Here is a 17808-nt window from a genome sequence, read left to right as displayed (position 1 = left end):
GGTCAGGCTGGATGTGGCTCTGGGCAGCCTGGGCTGCTGGTTGGTGACCTGCACACAGCAGGGCTTGGAGCTGGATAAGCATTGAGCTTCTTTGCAACCCAGGCCTTTCTATGATTCCATGATTCATCACCTTACAATCCACTTACCTTCCAGCTTATCCTCTCTCACTACTGCAACCTTGTGGCACTGTAAAAAAAAAACAACAAAAACAAATTGCAATCTTAAGATTTGAAAATATTTGTAATATTTGTTTTATGTAAGATCAATATCTTCATTTCTCTACTGAATGAGAAAGCCTGCAGGTTAGAGGTGCTGCTTTACAGCTGCCCAGGACTCTGCCACTACCTTTAAATGGTCATCAGCCACTGATTTCTAAAGCCACAGCTTCCCATTTTTCTCATACACTATTTCAGAGCTCAGAAGAAATGCTCAGTCCTCCATTCCTGACATCAGGAGATGAGATGCAGAAGAAAATGAGAACAAAACAATGCAGCACAGCTGAGAAAAGCAAAGAGATGCAGCTGTTGACCAACTGCTCCAAAGCTGATGCACTGGCCCATGTATCTCTACAATGCCTGCAAACTCAAAGTTGCAATATTTAGCAAAGATGTGGCACCAGAGAAGCAAGCCACAATGAGAAACTCAGCATTAATTAAACAGCCACAAATGAGTGCTCCCAGAAATGCACTCCTACAGCATGTATTCTTTCCAGGCTTCAAGTATCACACCTGCTCTGTGACATTCAACAGGCTGCAGTTAGTACAGGCAGTATCCAAACAGACAGGCTGGACAAAATCCATCCATTACTTTTGTGTCTGGCACATACCAACACACCATCCAGAAAATGAACAAGAGGCAAGAAAGCATAACTAACCTGAAAAGGTAAAGATTGAGAGTCTCTGTGCCACACTGGGGCTGTAAGCAAACAGCGTGCAGCGCTGAAAGCGAGAAATATCAGTGACAGATCTGTGGCTGTAGCCCTGCAACTGCATCCACAGCCTCGTGGCTACACCTACTGACAGCAGGCAGGAGTGCAGGCTCACCAGCAGGGGCAGGACCTGAAGCACTCATCCATTTCCTCCCAGTAGCTGTGCCAGATCCTGGCCACAAGCAGCTCTGATGCCTGCACATCTCCAGGTGTGAGCTCCTGTCCTGCCTTCTCTGGCCAGTCCTTAAGCATTCAGGCTGGGGAGCACCCAGCACCTCCTGTGTGCCATTCACTTCTGTCCCAATGACCCACTGTGGCTGCAGGTCATCTCTCAGCAGCCACTGGGATGGCAGTGCTCAAACCCAAGATAATTTAAAAAAAAAAAAATAGGGAAGGGGAAAATAAGTGATCTTTATGCACTGCCCTTTGCAGATCTTTCTTGTTTTAAAGATACTACTGAGTTAAACACACATCTATCTATATCCTACGTACCCTATGCCAGAATTCACTTACTTGCATGACCTTTAAATTTGTCCTGATGTATTAAAAATGATGTGTGGATAAAATTCTTGCTGATTCTAGGGAGCCAAGAACTGCTGCCTTATTATTTCCAAAAGAAGCCAAAGAAATGGATGGGACTGTGAGCAACCTGGTTGAGAGGGAGGCATCCCTGCCTGCAGCAGGGGGTTGGAAACAGGTGATCTTAGAAGCTCCTTCCAACCCAAACCATTCCATGATTCCATGAAAGCCCATTAAACTCAGGCTATAGGGATGACAAAGCCTCTAAACAAAGACCAGGGTTTGTGTTTCAAAAATATTTGAGTATTCAGAAGATACACACAGACACTTAGTGGTGTATCAAAGGCCTTCAGAGCTTGGCCCATTCAACTCTTCTGGGAGCAAAGGGGAGCAGGTGACCAATTTGCTTCTTTTCTTTCAACAAGCCCTGAGGTGCCTGTCTGAACTTTCAGATGGCATTTCTGAAAACCCTGACAAGCAGTAAAGAGAAACACACAGTTATGCATTCATGCAGAAGTTAATACACTTCATACATTAACTACAAGACAACTGGAAGTGAATTCCAAGCTCTCTCCAGTGCTATTTCACACACTTCTACTCCACAGCAGATCCTGGTGAACACATTAACTGCTCTCACAAGGGCCCCTCCAGGCTATATATATATATTCTTTTTAATAAAATTTGCTGTCCAAAAGTAATGATAAGATTGAGAAATAACCCTAACCCTGAATAACTGTACAGGTACAGAAGAGCCAGCATCTTGTGCTTGGTGCTGGAACAAACAGAAGAAGTCGAGCTTCTGACCCAAAGGTTACAAAACAAGGGGAAGATGAGAACAAACAGATTATAGAAAGCCTGGAGAAAGAAAACTCACTGTATGTCCATTCTGGATGAGGTTTCCTGCTACCAGGTAGGTGACGTGAAGCTGAGCTCCTGAGTTCTCCTTTCGTTTCCTCTCCACATAATCATACAGCATCCTGCACAAAGAAACCAGTGTCAATCACCCCGAAAGCAAAGAGCACACAGTGCAGCTTCCATCAAAAGAGCAAAGCCTGCCTGATGTGAAAACACTTTTACATCAACACTGGGATTAATTTAACCCTGTTGATCTGCCTTCCTCCTCTGCCTCCAAGGATCTCACAGCCCAACATTCAGCAAAGGAGAAACCAACTCAAGCTCTCAGTGCTTGAATGGCTGGCTGCAGATTGTTTCAGATCCTTGGGCTGCTTTGTTGTGAAGTTTTCCCCTTGAGAAATGCTGTTACAACCCCAGAGTGATGAAACTCCTGACCAAAGAACTGGGGGTTTTGCACACAAGGACATTGCCAGGTGCATATGTACAGTCCCCAGCTACAACCACTGACACTGTGATCAGAAACATGAGGAAACTGTGACTACAGAAAGGAACTGAGTTTGCAGCTTCTGCCCATGCCATCATAGTGAGCATCCCAGTGATTCATGGTGAGCATCCCGTGACAGAGATACCTGAAGATGGCAATGACCACACTGGCAAAACTCACTCAAACAATTCACTGTTGGCCATCAGGTGCTTTTCAAGATCCTTGGAGAGCTTTAAGCACAAAGTTGTCAGTTCTCCACCTCCACATTGCTCTCAAAGGAAGGAGAAGGTGTTTCCACAGCACCTGGGCCACCTCCTCCACAGCACTAAGTTCTCTGGCTCTTTCTAGTTTACTGCACGAGCAGAAGTGTTCCCAGCAAAGCTCTCCAGTCAGGTCTACACCATCACTGAAACACTTTTCATCATTTAATTGCTCAAATGTTCACAGAGCAAAGAGATCAAGTCAGCACATTAGATGCCCACGCTGCTATTCGAGTACTTTGGACAGGACAGGTGAAGATGGGCTCAGTACACAGCAAATGTGTCTTCAGGTCCCAACGACAGCTGGGAACAAGGACAGAAAGTATTTACAATATGGGACTAGACATGCTTGCATAATCTTATGCTTAACTTGACCTTGCTGTGTATAAACAACCTCAGAATCCTTGAGAGGATACTCATAACCATCATCTCAAGGAGCCAGATAAGCAGGTATTCAACACAATGTGTGTGCTGTGCTGCAGGGCAAACAGAGTGGATGAGCATTAGGTGCACATGAGAGCTGCAGTTACCATCAGAGCTTTTTGCCTTTTTCCTGACTCTGCTCCCAGCAATACCCACGGATGTATCCTGACCTGGGATGTGCAATGCAGGCTCACAGAGGCACAGCTCTGTTCTTGGGGCTGGCAGCAAATGCAGACAACACTCAGTTTTGTGCTTCAGGATGAAAGGAGCCACACACATTCCTGGAGTAATAACAGTGCTAAAACATCTGTCCTGGCCCAAGTATTCAGGTTCATAACAGAGCACTAAGAGCTGCTTAATTGAAAGCATGACTCCCATCCAAGTCAAGGCAAGACTTGCCTAAGGGAGGAGCAGTGAACCATAGCATGGCCTGGATTGCAAAGGAGCACAGTGCTCATCCAGCTCCAAGCCCTGCTGTGTGCAGGTCGCCAAGCAGCAGCCCAGGCTGCCCAGAGCCACATCCAGCCTGGCCTTGAATGCCTGCAGGGATGGGGCATCCACAGCCTCCTTGGGCAACCTGTGCCAGTGCCTCACCACCCTCTGGGTGAAGGTGTGTTCAATAACATAACCAACTGCACCTGAGACAGCATGCTGAATTTTCACATGTGCCCAGAGGGAGCATTTTAGTATGTTAACCACAACCTGAAAACAGCAATTAACAATCCTCTGCCACAAAAGCAGAGGCGTGCAGGCTGTGTTGATACTCACTGTTTAGCCTGGTTGACGTGGACTCCTAAAGTATAGCTCAGCCATTTGTATGTCACCTGCAAAAGATTAAAAATCAGGAAGTTTAAGAAAACCTCAGGCTGTTAAACCACACATTCTCTCGTGGGGAAGTCAAACACTTTATGGCCCCCTTCCCCCAGAAAGAAACAACACAGGAAAACCTGGCAGAAGTAAGAGTGCATTGTCACCCCCACACCTTCAACACTGTGCCACACCGAAGGGATTCAATTCCCAAGATATGGACAAATTTCTGACCCCAAAAGGTGTGTTTGCATGAATGCCTTTTGGAAATGCTACTACGTAACTGAAGCCATTCTAAACCCCCTCAACTGGGCTTGAGGATCTGAGAAGTCATTTCCAACCTGAGTGATTCTATAACGCCCACAGCGCTCAACTTCACATCAGGAACAGCACAATGCCTGGCTGTGAGAAGCAGCCATCGCCCTCCCATTGACTGAGGACTGATCAGATGATGCTGTCCGAAGGAACAGGTGGATCCCTGGCTGCATCTGCAGCCTGACAGCACTGTGTGCCAGATCTCAGGAGATGACAGGCACGTAACTGCACCATTAAGATGAGCCACATCCCCAAACCTGCTTCCCCTCCCACTCTGCCTTTTTTAACACCTCAGGCTAAGGTCTCTCTCCTGCTTCAAACACAACGATTAAATTGTCATTAATCTAGCAGCTTATGGAAATAAATGATAATGACACAGGCAGTTCATGTTAATACGACTCCTCTCGTGGCCCAAGAGCTGCAATGATTTCACCGGTTCAGTTTCAAAACAAAGATTTTGCACAGAAGGAAAAAACAGGCACATGGTTACTGTGCATCCCAATCTTCACAAAAGTAACAGGGCTTCAAGATGCTACTGATAGTAATTTCACTTTTCTCTGATCAAGCAGAAGCCCGAATAGTGGTCAGGAGTACAGGCTGAGAGGGCTGGGACGGCACAGCCTGGGGAAGAGAAGGCTCTGGAGAGAGCTGAGAGCAGCCTTCCAATTTCTAAAGGGGCTGTAAGAAAGAAGGGGACAGACTCATTAGCAGGATCTGGTGTGATAGGACAAGGGGAAACGGTTTCAAACTAAAAGAAGAGAAAGTGGATGCAAGATGAACGATTTTTTACAATAAGGGTGGTGAAGCACTGGCATGGGTTGCACAGAGAGGTGAGGATGCCCCATTTGAGGTCAGGCTGGACAGGGCTCTGAGCACCTGATGGAACTGTGGGAGTCCCCACACCAGACAGTGGGACTGGATGGTTTTTAATGGTCCTTTCCAATTCAAACCATTCTGTGATTGCCTCAATATTTCAAGGAAAAAATACTGCTTCGTTCACATCTGAATTTTATGCCTTGGGTAAAATAAAATACTGCTGTCCCTACACTGTGGGCTCATCTATTAGGGAGCAAAAGGAATTCAGGGAGAGATGCTTTGCCCCCACCTCAGGAAAGACATGGAGCTTTTGGAGTGGGTGCAGATGAGGGCCGTGAGGATACAGTACCCGTCCTATGAAGACAGGCTGAGGGAGATGGGGATGTTCAGCCCAGAGAAGACTGAGGGGAGACCCCTCATTACAACCTTCTGGTATTTGAGAGGAGCTTATAAGCACAAGGGGGACTGAATTCTGGCACGGGCTGACAGCGATAGGACAAAGGGGCATGGTTTTAAATTAAATGTCAAGAAGAATTTTTCCCTAAGAGAGTGCTGAGGCTCTGGCACTGCTGCCCAAAGGACTGGGGTGGCCATTTCTGGCAGTGCCCAAGGCCATGATGGGGCTGTGGGTACCTGGGCTGTGGGAGGTGTCACTGCCCATGGAGGGGGGTGGGGCTGTGAGAGGCTTTAAGGTCCCTTCCAACCCAAACCGTTCTGTAGTATAAACAACACCAACATCCATCCTCTTCAGAGGCACTAAATCAAACACAGAACACAACGGAGGAAAATCCTGACCCCACCCCCCCAAAAAAAAGGCATTTTTGATCCAGTTTGAGCGATAAGCCCTCATCAACTCCGCGCTGGGAAAGATGGGATCAGCCATCAGCCCCACCTTCACACCCCACAGCCACACGAAGAGGCAACGTTCAGTCTGTGGGTGAGCAGCTCTGATTCAGCAGCATCGGGACAGGGGGGGAAGGGGAGGCCCTCACAGTTCCTGTCCCTGCCCAAAGGCCGCCCATGCGTGTCCAAGAGTGCAGGTGAGCACAGAACCCCCGCCTCACCTCCCAACCGCCAACGGGACGCAGCTGCTCGCAGGGTTGGTGCTTTCTGAAACGAGCTGGGTTGGAGCTGCTCGTAGCGATAAAAGAGGGGGGCCCTTCAGGGGCTGGCACAGGCCTGGCCCTGCAGCCCCCACAGCCAGCGGGGTTTGGGGCCCAAACCCACCCCCTGAGGGACACACAGACACCGCTCCCTCGTGCAGTGCTGCTGAAGGGAGGAAAGGAAGGGCGGGGAAGCCCCGCTGTGGCTTTCTCCTCCTCGACAACCCCGGTTCGGTCTCCCCGCTCCGCCGGCACTCACAATGCGGTTCTGGTCGGTGACGAACTCATCGATGTTTTCGAGGTACAGCTCGTCCTCCATGGCGGCCGGAATGGGGCGGGCCAGGGGGCGGGAAGGGCCCCACAGAGTTCCCGCGCACCTCAGTGCCAAGGCCACCGCGCCGCCGCCATAGCAACGAACGGGGCGCGACGGGAGCCGCGCGGGGACAAAAAGATGGCGGCGGCACTTCACGGAAGCTGAGCTTGCCCCGCCTTCCGGTCTGTGGACTCCGTCTTCCGGTCTGCTGGCCCCGCCCCTCCTCTCTGATGGCCCCGCCTTCCGATTTGTGGACCCCGCCTTCCGGTCTGCTGGCCCCGCCCCTCCCTCAGGTCCTAGCAGGGTGATATCAGCCCAGCGCCGCAAGCAGGGGCGGTGCGATGAGATTCGGGTACAAGCGAGCCGTAACTTCAACGTGGTCGTTTATTGGTACCCAGAGCTGAAAGGGAGGAGGAGGGAGGTTGTCTCAGAGGGTTTGAAAGCAGAGATGACAACACTTGCACTGAGGAGTGATCTCCCTTCGGGTGCCCAAGGTCCTGGTGTTTATGCATTTATCCTCTCTGTCTTTCCTTCTCGCTCTTTTTAGTTTTTAATAAGAAAGGCAGACTAGGAACACTTGGAAGAGGCATCATTAATCCACTGAATGCTACACTGGCTGGCCTTGGAAAGAGCAAGGACTGGCTGACATGGGAGCTGAGGGATCCTTCCCGCATCTCTTCATCCACTGAAGCAGAGCTGGGTGCCCTCCTGGAGCAGCAGTCACTACAGGACAGCCCACAGACTTGAACAAGGGGCTAAAGACTACAACATACCTCATCTCCTTGCCCCGATGGTAATGATCGTTCACAGGTGAAGCACACAGAATTAATATGAAAGAAAAACAAACGGGAAAAACAATCTCACCATAACGCAGCAAACTGACAGATGTTGAAGGTCTCTGGGATTCCTCTTCCCTAACTGGAGATTTTTGAAGTGTTTCCAGGAGCACTTCTGTGACCCTTTCCAGGTCACCTCCTTTCGTATTCGCCCATGGGGTCTGTTTTTCCTCAGTGCTCAGATAATGAATCAAGTGCAACTGTCTCGGATTTCAGACATCTCCATTTGCACTTGCTTAAGGCAGGGCGCATCGATGCTAATTGGATCTGAACATACTTTGGGAGTATTCCATGAGAAGATCTGATCATGCTCTTTCGCATTGGATTCGCAGTGCCCTCTGACAAATGTAAGTTAAACCCAAGTTCCTCTTCCAAGAAGTCGATGTGTTTGAGCCCCATTTCAAAATGATGATGAGCCACAGAGAGGTTATGTGTTTTGTCCAAGAATCTTTCAGTGCTCCCAGGTGCAAAGCCCAAGTATCCTGACTGTCAGAGTTCTTTTTTTTTTTCCCTCAAAGCACCATAAAAGATTCTTTCAGACACTGCTTGTTCATAACAAAATGTCTCGTAGTTACAGCTGTCCACAGCCAAAACCTCCAGCACCAGCAGGAACCCAGCCCAAGGACTCGTCATAATGGTTGGTTTGCAAAAGCTTTCCAAAAAAATGACAAAGAATGGGCAGAGTCTCTGGAAATTTATTGAATATAGTGGCTGGCAAGCACCTGAATGAGGAGTTTGAGTGAAAGGAGTTCTGTTGGTGTTCTAATTAATATCATATGAGGGGGAACTGGAGTGAACAGCAATGCTGAATGGTGAGCAAAGACACAGAGATTGAATCATAGGACCACAGAATGGCTTGAGTTGGGAGGGACCTCTAAAAGCCATTCCACTCTCAATGAACAGGGGCACCCACAGCTCCATCAGTGCTCAGAGCCCGTCCAGCCTTGGGTGCCTCCAGATCTGAGTGTCAAAGCACTGGTAAGTGAATCTGTCCAAAACTCACCCAGGTGCAGGCATCCTTTTCCTTTTGGAGCTTATCAAGGCAGTCTGATCAGAGGCTCCTGAAGGTCCAGTGCTCAGGAGGAGCATCCCATCTAAAGATAAGTACAGACTTTCAGTTACAAAATAAGTTTTTCATCAACCAGATTCCCCAAGTCCTTCTCCTGGTCTGTACATGTATCTGGGATTGTCCTGACCCAACGCCTTGCACTTGGCCTTGTTGAACCTCATTAGATGCTTGTGTGCCCATTTTTCGAGTGTGTCCAGGTCCTCTAGATGTCATCCTATCCTTCTCTTCTGTCAACTGCACCACTCAGCTTGGCGTCATCAGCAAATTTCCATCATCTACGTCATTGATAAAGATGCTGAAGGACGTTGGTCTCAAGATGGATCCCTGGGGGACAGCATTCATCACTGACCTCCACCTGGACATAGAGCCAGTGACCACAAACCTCTGGTTGCGGCCATCCAACCCATTCCTTATCCACTGAATTCTCCAGCCCTTGAATACATATCTCACCAATTTAGAGATAAGGATGCGGAAAGGGGGGAAATCAACTTTTTTTTCATGAGCAGATAGTAACAGGGCAAGGGAGAGCAGTTCCAAAATAAAAGATGGGAGATTTGGATGTCAGGGGGAACATTCTCACTGAGAGAGTGGTGAAGTGCTGGCACAGGGTGCCCAGAGAGGTGTGGGTGCTCCATTCCTGGAGGGGCTCAAAGCCAGGTTGGATGGGGCCCTGGACAACCTGATCTGGTGCCTGGTTTAGTGGTTGGCATCCCAGCCTGCAGCAGGGGGTTGGAAATGGAGATTTTTGGGCTCCCTTCCAACCCAAGCTGTTCTATGATCCTATGAACACTTGTCAGACAGACACATAAGGAGATATAAAGTATGACGTTCCTCTTTTCTTACCCTGAGATGAATTAAAAATAAGGTAGAATTAAAAGGGCCTCGTTGCTAGGAATCCTGTGCAATGGATGAGTCAGACCTTCAACCTCCTTCTTCACCGTACAAAATACAGAAGCATAGCTAAAAAAATCTTGACGCGCTCCAAAAAGCGAGGCAGCAATACCAACAAGGGATAGGGATCTAAGAAATTACTCAAATAAGTTTTGGGTGGGTGAAAAATAAAGGAACAGGAACATATCTCCCCTCTGACAATCAGCGTAGCGGGACTGCTACCTTTGTCAGTCAGATAGCTGTTATCTCCACCAAAGACCAAGCTGTAGACACCCAGCGTTTGTGGGACACCTACATTAAAGGTGCTGGTTCCCACTCACATTTGATGGTGCATCATGGTATGACGTCTTCCTGGAGAGAGATGTTGTACCACTCACACAAACAGAGTTCTTTGACTTTTGTAACTTGTGCTGTCTTTTGTGCCAGGATTTTCTGTAGGAAGAGTCCCTTCTAAAGAAATAAAAGCACAAGGTTTAAGCACTATAGGACAAAAAAGCATCTGGGAATACGTCAGGAAAAAGAATATAATGTCTCCCACCAAGTAGGATCATAGAATCACAGAATATCCTGAGTTGGAAGGGACCCATAAGGATCATCGAGTCCAGCTCCTGGCTCCACACAGCATCACCCAAAAAAAGCACAAGCTGTCACATCTTAAGAAAGATGACTGACGTGAATGGCTTCAAAACCATCATGAGAATTTCCCAGTTTGAGTCACACTGGTAGCTGGCATTTCTGATTCCATCTCATTCCGCGCCTGTTCTCAGGGCTGCATGAAGAGATGGACAGAATGGATCCCTAACGGACTCTTGTTCTTGATGTCGTTTATTTCAAGGCAATTAGTGTGCCTCAGCATGGAGTATCTGACATTTACTCAATAGGAGGATGGGCACAGGAGGAGCTGTGGCAGAGCGGTGTGTTTTCTAGCAGCTCTGCACATCATTTTCCCCAGCAGGTGTGCAATTAAAGAAGACAAACAAGAGCAACAGCTAGGAAATAATGCAAATCTTCCAAGAAAGAACAGAACAGAAAAGCATCTTCTCAAATCCAGCATGGTGCACTCCTCCTGTGTCCTAGGGAAGGGATATGGGAGCAAAGTCAACTCAGTGTTCTGTGTCCAGGCCCAGAAAGCTCCTTGCCTCCTCCTGTGTTATATACCCTGTGGGTGTCCAGCTATTGGCTTGGCTGGGCCGCGTTGAGGGGGATATTCTTCCCTGGTAGGACAGGTCTTTTGGAAGTCTGGTAGAGATGTGATCCACGTTTTCCTGGTGCAGATTGTCCAACTGCATCTGTGCATTCCATTTGAAAATTCACGGGTCATCTATTGAAGCCGGAGTCACAAACATATCAAAAATTGATGACTTTTTCAGTGATATTGAAACCCATTCTCAAATTCGTTTATCAAAACATAAAGCAAGGCTGCTTATTTTTTACTGTTTACAGGACTGGATGCCCCATCCCTGCAGGCATTCAAGGCCAGGCTGGATGTGGCTCTGGGCAGCCTGGGCTGCTGGTTGGCGACCTGCACACAGCAGGGCTTGGAGCTGGATGAGCACTGAGTTCCTTTGCAACCCAGGCCATTCTGTCATTCTATGATGACTGTGTTTATCCAATGTCTCAACGTGCATAAAATTATTTGCCATGCCTTCAGCTTGCCATAATTTAAGTTTCATTTTGAACACTGTTACGGTCTGAAACACAGCCCCAATAAGTTGATTTTCATCTTGAGGATGTGTGTTTAACTCATTCAAACAAGCAGTCCAATCCACCAGAAGTGCTATCTCTGTGAGCAATTTTCATCTTCAAGTTTCGGGACCAGTTTTCATTTTGATCCCATCAACAACTTGATGTCATTTTGTAAATGATGACTTCTTTTTAGCACTTCATCATGAATGACCCACCTGACTTCAGAAAAGCAAATGATCACCCCATCATCAACACCTGTACTTTTAAGGAACTCCTGGAACTGGCCAAGATTTGGTCCCTTGACATTATGAAATTCACAGCTTTGATGATGACTTGCACAACATTATCCATTTTCCAAGCTTTTGTGCATAGAAATGTTCTTAAAATCATAGAATCACCAAGGTTGGAAAAGACCTCACAGCTCCCCCAGTCCAACCGTTCCCCCATTCCCAACAGCTCCCACTGAACCACGGCCCTCAACACAACATCCAGCCTTTCCTTGAACACCCCCAGGGTCGGTGCCTCCCCCACCTCCCTGGGCATCCATTGCAGTGCCTGACCACCCTTTCTGACAAGTAATACTTCCTCATGTCCAGCCTGAATCTCCCCTGCCGTAGCTTGATGTATGATGCAGTGCTACTTCATCAAACATGAGCTGCTGGCAAAATTTACATCATCTTCTATCGCCTTACCTTCTGTTAATTTTATGAGTTCCTCTTTTTACCAAAAATTGCTGGAGTGCCATCAGATATGGGATATATCAGATACGCTGACAAAGGTTAAAGAAAACTGCTTCATTGTAGTTTTTACTGCTTCATACAAACGGAGAGACTTGAGTTGTGTCCTTCAGCGACGCCGAAGCAGCCATTCCTTCAATGACATTCATCTGTTATCAATACTCCTAATAAACGCAGCAAGTTGAATCACGGAGTGCTTTGAGTTGGAAGGAACACTTAAAGGCCATCAGGTCCCACTCTGCAATGCACAGAGACGCCCACAGCTCCATCAGGTGTTCGGAGTCCTGCCCAGCCTCACCTCAAATGTCCCCAGGGATGGGGATGTCTCTCTGAGAACTCTGTTGAGCCCTATCTGTAGCATCACTACTTCTATTTCTTGCCAAAGCATCACATTTGAAATTGGCAGCTCCGCTCTCCAAATTTCTTTCCATAGATTTTCCTTTTTCTTCAGTTCACCTGGCTCTAGTCTGGTTCAAGACCTACCTGGATGCCAACCTGTGCGACCTGCTGTAGGGAACCTGCTTTGGCAGGGGGGTTGGACTCGATGATCTCTGGAGATCCCTTCCAACCCCTACAATTCTGTAAGACAAAATGGTTTGAGAAAAATCCATGTTTTTTTTTTTTTTTAAATCAGGACAAATGATATCTACCACTCTTTCCATACACGGCTTAATAAACTCATCATTAGTCAATGTCTTTAATTAATTAATTTTTTTTTTTCAGTCAGATTTGCTGTCACATCACCTCATCTCATGCAGTTCCCTCCCTCGGTCAGCAGGAGACAGCTGCACACCACGCTTGCTGGAAGCTCCTGCTTGCTGCAGGCTCTGCTGCTCTTGCTGGGAATAGAAAGAGCTGAGCTGCATTGCACTTCAGCTTGTGCAAACTGTAGCTGAAGTGAGGCCATTCTCCTTCATCCCACTGCACTTCTGAAATCACCCACTGCAACGGCTCCCAGAGTGGAATGAGCTGAAGACTTGTGGAGCTCTGGAACAGGTTTGTCCAGAGATGATCGTAGAATGGCTTGGGTTGAAAAGGACCACAAGGATGGAGCAGTGGGTCTCCCTGTGCACTGCAGGGAGTGGGACCGACTAGGCTTTAAGGGTCCTTCTGACTCAAAGCCTTCTTTGATTCTACAAGACCAACCCATTACTCCATGGGTTTTAAGGCAGGGATGCTCATTATCCCAAAGCATCATTGCTCAGAGCCCCACACAGCTCCAAATTGTAGAGCCCCAGAGATGTGCTGCTGTGCACTGAGCAGAAGAGCCCTTGCTGTGGGCTGAATCCCCCAGCTTCATGAGAGCTCTGAGCGGATACAGATCCTCACTCGAATGCGTCAATTTTTTTACCTGGCAAAGGGCAGGGAAGGAAATTACACAGTCAGTAAGTGTTAAAATCAGCTCATGTGACGCATGTGCCCCTGCAGAGCCCTCTAGCACTCACAACAACCACGTTACTCGGCTGGCATCACGTCTGCTTTGCTGGTAATAAAATCCAGACATCCTCTTCCTCCCGCGGTCCCATGAACTTTCTCTCTCATTCCGTTTCTCTCTGTTCCTTTGTGTCACTGCAGCTATTCTGCTTCTCTGTCATTTTGCTCCTGGCTTGACACTGATGTTCAGCGTTGCTCTGAAGACATTAATCATCATTTGTTTTTTTTTTTTTTTAAGTGTCTTTTCATCTTCTGTTTTTTCCTCCTTTAAGTTTCCTGCCTTCTACATCTGGGATGTTTTCCTGACCTACTAACTGTAGTATTAAACTTTTCACCTTCAAAGCACAGTGTATGTTGGGGTATTGCAGACCTCCCTCAGGTTTACAGTTAGTTTACTGAAGCTCTTCCACTGAAGGATTTCTTTTTTGGAATGAAGTCTGGTCCTGCTCTCACTTATGTTTAAGCGGGCTCACGTTGCACCAGGGAAGGTTCAGGTTGGACAGAAGAGAAAAATCTCTTCTCCAAAGGTCATGCAGTGGCAAAGGCTGCCCAGGGAGCTGTGGAGTCACCATTCATTCCTGGAGATGTTCCTGAGGTGGCACTGAGGTCAATGGGCACGGTGGGGTGGGTTGGGGTTGAGCTTGGGAAATCTTGGAGGTTCTTCTCCAACCTTAACGATTCTATGACTGGATAAAACCCTTCACAACCTGACCCAACCTGAGAGCAGACCCTGCTTTGAGCAGCAGGTAGGAGCAGAGAGTTTTCCAAATCCATCCTATGTGAGTCTTGATGCTACAAACCTCCATGGTCCTTCTTTGTCCCACGGACAGGAGAGAAGCAGCAGGTCTCTAATACAGAAGAACAGAGAAGGAAGGGTGGGAACTTCATTAATGCCTGAAGACTGATGCTGTTGAGGTTAAAAAGACACTGAGCATTGCTAAACTGCATTTTCAAGATTGTAAAGCTTTTTACATTCAGAATCTCAGAGCTTTTGATAAACAAAGGCAAGCACAATCATTCCCACATCACAAAGCTAAATTCCTTCCCTAATTTCAATTTCCTCACCTCCCACTCTGTTATTCTACCATACGATTGGACTTGATGATCCTAGAGATCTTTTCCAACCTTAATGATTCTATGAGTGGGCATGGTGGGGATAGCTTGAAGGTTGGATTGGATGATCTTAAAGGTCTTCTCCAATCTCAATGACTCTATGAATCTATGGCTCTTATTGCATGACACGGACTGCAGCACGATTTGTCTGCTTCCCTACTGGTATAATGCCTCAGTAAAACAGCTCAAGATCAATCAGTAAGCAGTGCCATGTACTTGCCCCAACAACTTTTGTTGTGCTAAATCCAACGGTTGTCAGCTTCCTGCAGGTATGGAAACTAAAGTCAACAAAGCAACAAAGGAGCCAAGCTTCTAAGTGACACCAGATGAGGAGCCGGTCTGACTCCTGGGTCCTGAGGTGTGTAACAACCCACCCTGCCTGCTGCCACCTCTCTATTGATGCAGCCCAGGGTGCTACTGGCCTTCCAGGCTGCAAGAGCACACTGCAGGCTCACATCCAGCTTTTCATCCACCAGGATCTCCAAGTTCTTCACTGCAGGGCTGCTATCAATGAGTTCTCCCAGTCCTTGGTGCGCTTCCTGGGTCTCCAAAGACCTGCCAACATAAATGCATGCCAGCCCACTCTCCCAGTTCAGCTCTTCCAGAGGATCCTCCTTATCAGAGATGTTCTGATGAGTGCTTAACCCAGGTGGGATGGTTCCAGCAGGACCGGCTGCCCCGAGAGGATGCTGACCTCCAGTTACTGGGGACAAAGCAGAGACAGGATTTACCTCACCAACGTCATTGAGAGAAGAGCAGTGTGTGCACGGACCTTTGCTTCGTGAGCAGAATCCCCACCTCCTGGCAGCATGGAGAGCTTGGAGAAGCCACGCTGACCTGAGATGGCTCAAAGGACAATGGAGAGAAGCCAAAGTGACACAGAAACTCGCCCCAGCTCTGACCCAGCTCCCCAGGCGCAGCGAGGAGCTTCCTTAACTACTTCCTAAATGCACCCCCGGTGCATGCAGCCTGCAGCACAGCCTCACACGTACATTTCCTTGTTTTTCTTCTCTTTTGTCACAGCCTCAGGAACGTTTCTTTGAGTCACTGAATACATAATGGAGGTCAGAGCTGTTCTGGCTGTGGGCCACATCCACCAAGATTGTGCCTGAATGAACTGGAGAGCTCTGCCCGAGCGATTCCCTCCCAGCAACCTTGGTGGAAGGTTTGTTGTGGAGTAAACCATAGTGACACTGCTGATCCATCTAAGAGAACCGCAGGACTGTCAGGCCAGGCTCACATCACTTAGTCTGGTAACGGTGTGTGGTGCCAGGATTTGGCTGACCCTTCTGAGCCACCATATGGGAACCTGTAAAGGGCATAAAGGAAAAACGAACTCATGGCTTAAAGCTTCCCAGAGCCAACTCCTTATCATACAATCATAGAATCATTGAGGTTGGAGAAGACCTCTAAGATCACGAGGTCCAACCCCAACCCACTCCCACCATGCCAGCTGACCGTGTTCCTCAGCGCCACATACCCGTGGCTCTTGAACATCTCCAGGGATGGGGAATCCACCACCTCCCTGTGCCAGTGCTTGACGTGAGGAAGCAGTGCTACAAAATACAAGAGAGTAGAAGACACAACTCAATCTGACATGAAGAGACATCATCAGATCATCTTAGAGATGTCATTCTGCTTGATTAAGGAAGTACTTCCACTACCCACCAACCCAAAAGACCTCTCCATCACTGAGGTCCCAGGAACCCAACTGGATGGCAGTGGTTGATCCCCCATGATGAGAGCGATGGAGGAGATGACTTCTGAGCTTCATCCAGTGCAATGGGTGAGAAGAGGCTCTTGGTGAAGGTCCCAGAAACACAACCTAGAGTGTTCCAGTTTCCTCAGGGCAGGATTTTTCTTCTGAGATTGTTTAGCCCATAGCAGAGCTGGGCTCTATTCCACGTGCCAAACTCTTGCACACTTCAAATCCTTCCTCTAATTTCTAAACACAGGGAGCAGTCAGTGCTGGTGCTGGCGTGGCCCTCTGTAAAAGGAGATGGTTTGCCAATTACCCTTTGCTTGAAGAAAGATGGGATTTTGCTCAAAGGCTCAGGGAGGGGATGTCCATACCTGGTGCTGTGAGGGGCACCCAAACTGAGCAGCCCACTCCCAGCTCTGCCCACGACACCAGGACCTTTGTCACCTCTCCATGACATCCTGGTCCTGCCAAAGTCAACAGGAATTTTGTCACCAATGGCACCGGAGCCAAGATGCTGACCCAGCAGCCCCCCTCCTGCAGGCACCTGCCTCACACCTTTGTCCTCCCAGCCCTTTCCTGCTGTTAAACCCTGGCTTGCCTCAGCCCTAAAGCTCCCCGAGGGAGTAATGTCCTTCTGCCTGCTGCCTCCTGCCAGAAGAATGGGCCCTGCCTGCTACTACAATCAGAGGAGTTGGTGAGGATTCAAGAAACTCAGCTAGTGCTCAAAGGAAAAGGTAATGCAGAACAGTAAATGATCACATCATGAAGGAAAAACCCTTAACAATGCTCAAAAATAAGGACAGAATGTGAACCATCCGTGGCTCCCTCCCATGCAAATTTCTCCATATCCTCCCTGCCTCAAAAGCAGGATACTGACAGTAAATACCCTAGTTATTCATCCATGTTCACTTCTGCTGCCTTATTTACAAGGATCCCAGACCTACTGCACACAGTTCCCCCCATCTTACGCAGGCACTGCTGCTGCACGCCAAAAAGGAAGAGCACTTGGCTTTGATGTCCAGCAAGAGCTTGTAGCTTAATCATAAAGAAGGAAATAACTCAATACACACACAATGTGGGTGCAAAATACAAGCGTCTCCTGCCAAGGGCAGGCGCTGCCAGCTGGCCTTGGCCCCGCTGCACCAGCAGAGACCCAAAATTCGGGTGGGGGTTGATGGCTGTGAGCCTCCATTGATGGGACAAGTGGTAATGGCTTCAAGTTGCACCAGGGGGAGGGTCAGGTTGGATGTTAGGGAAAAATGATTCTTTGAAAGAGTGGTAATGCATTGGAATGGGCTGCAGAGGGAGGCAGGGGATTCACTATCCCTGGAGGTGTTCAAGAACAGGATAGATGTGGCCCCTGGGGATGTGGTGGAGATGGGTCGCCCTTGGTGACCTTAGAGGTCTTTCCTACCTCAGCCATTCTACGATTTTATGAGTCCTTTCGGTGGGAGTGGGTTGGGATTGGCTTTGATGACCTTAGAGGTCTTTCCAACCTCAACCATTCTATGATTCTA

General features: G+C 48.2%; 1 protein-coding gene across 1 annotated transcript in view; it reads right to left on the bottom strand.

Moving 5' to 3' along the window:
- The window catches only part of POLD3 (DNA polymerase delta 3, accessory subunit), a 30102-nt gene extending 23192 nt beyond the window's left edge, over positions 1-6910 (bottom strand). The window contains exons 1-4 of the mRNA XM_042838362.1: positions 6770-6910; positions 4238-4293; positions 2322-2424; positions 147-186 (exon numbers count right to left, since the gene is read on the bottom strand). Coding sequence (XP_042694296.1) covers positions 147-186; positions 2322-2424; positions 4238-4293; positions 6770-6829 — 259 coding nt within the window. The 5' untranslated portion in view covers positions 6830-6910. The remainder of the gene's footprint in view (positions 1-146; positions 187-2321; positions 2425-4237; positions 4294-6769) is intronic.
- Between the last annotated feature and the right edge of the window lie 10898 nt (positions 6911-17808).

This window comes from Centrocercus urophasianus, unplaced genomic scaffold (assembly GCF_019232065.1).
Source record: "Centrocercus urophasianus isolate 14NV4802_14NV808 unplaced genomic scaffold, USGS_Curo_1.0 seq_777, whole genome shotgun sequence".
NCBI classification, from domain to species: domain Eukaryota; kingdom Metazoa; phylum Chordata; class Aves; order Galliformes; family Phasianidae; genus Centrocercus; species Centrocercus urophasianus.
Note: the sequence above shows the minus strand (reverse complement) of the source record. Positions and strands in the feature narration are given on the sequence as shown.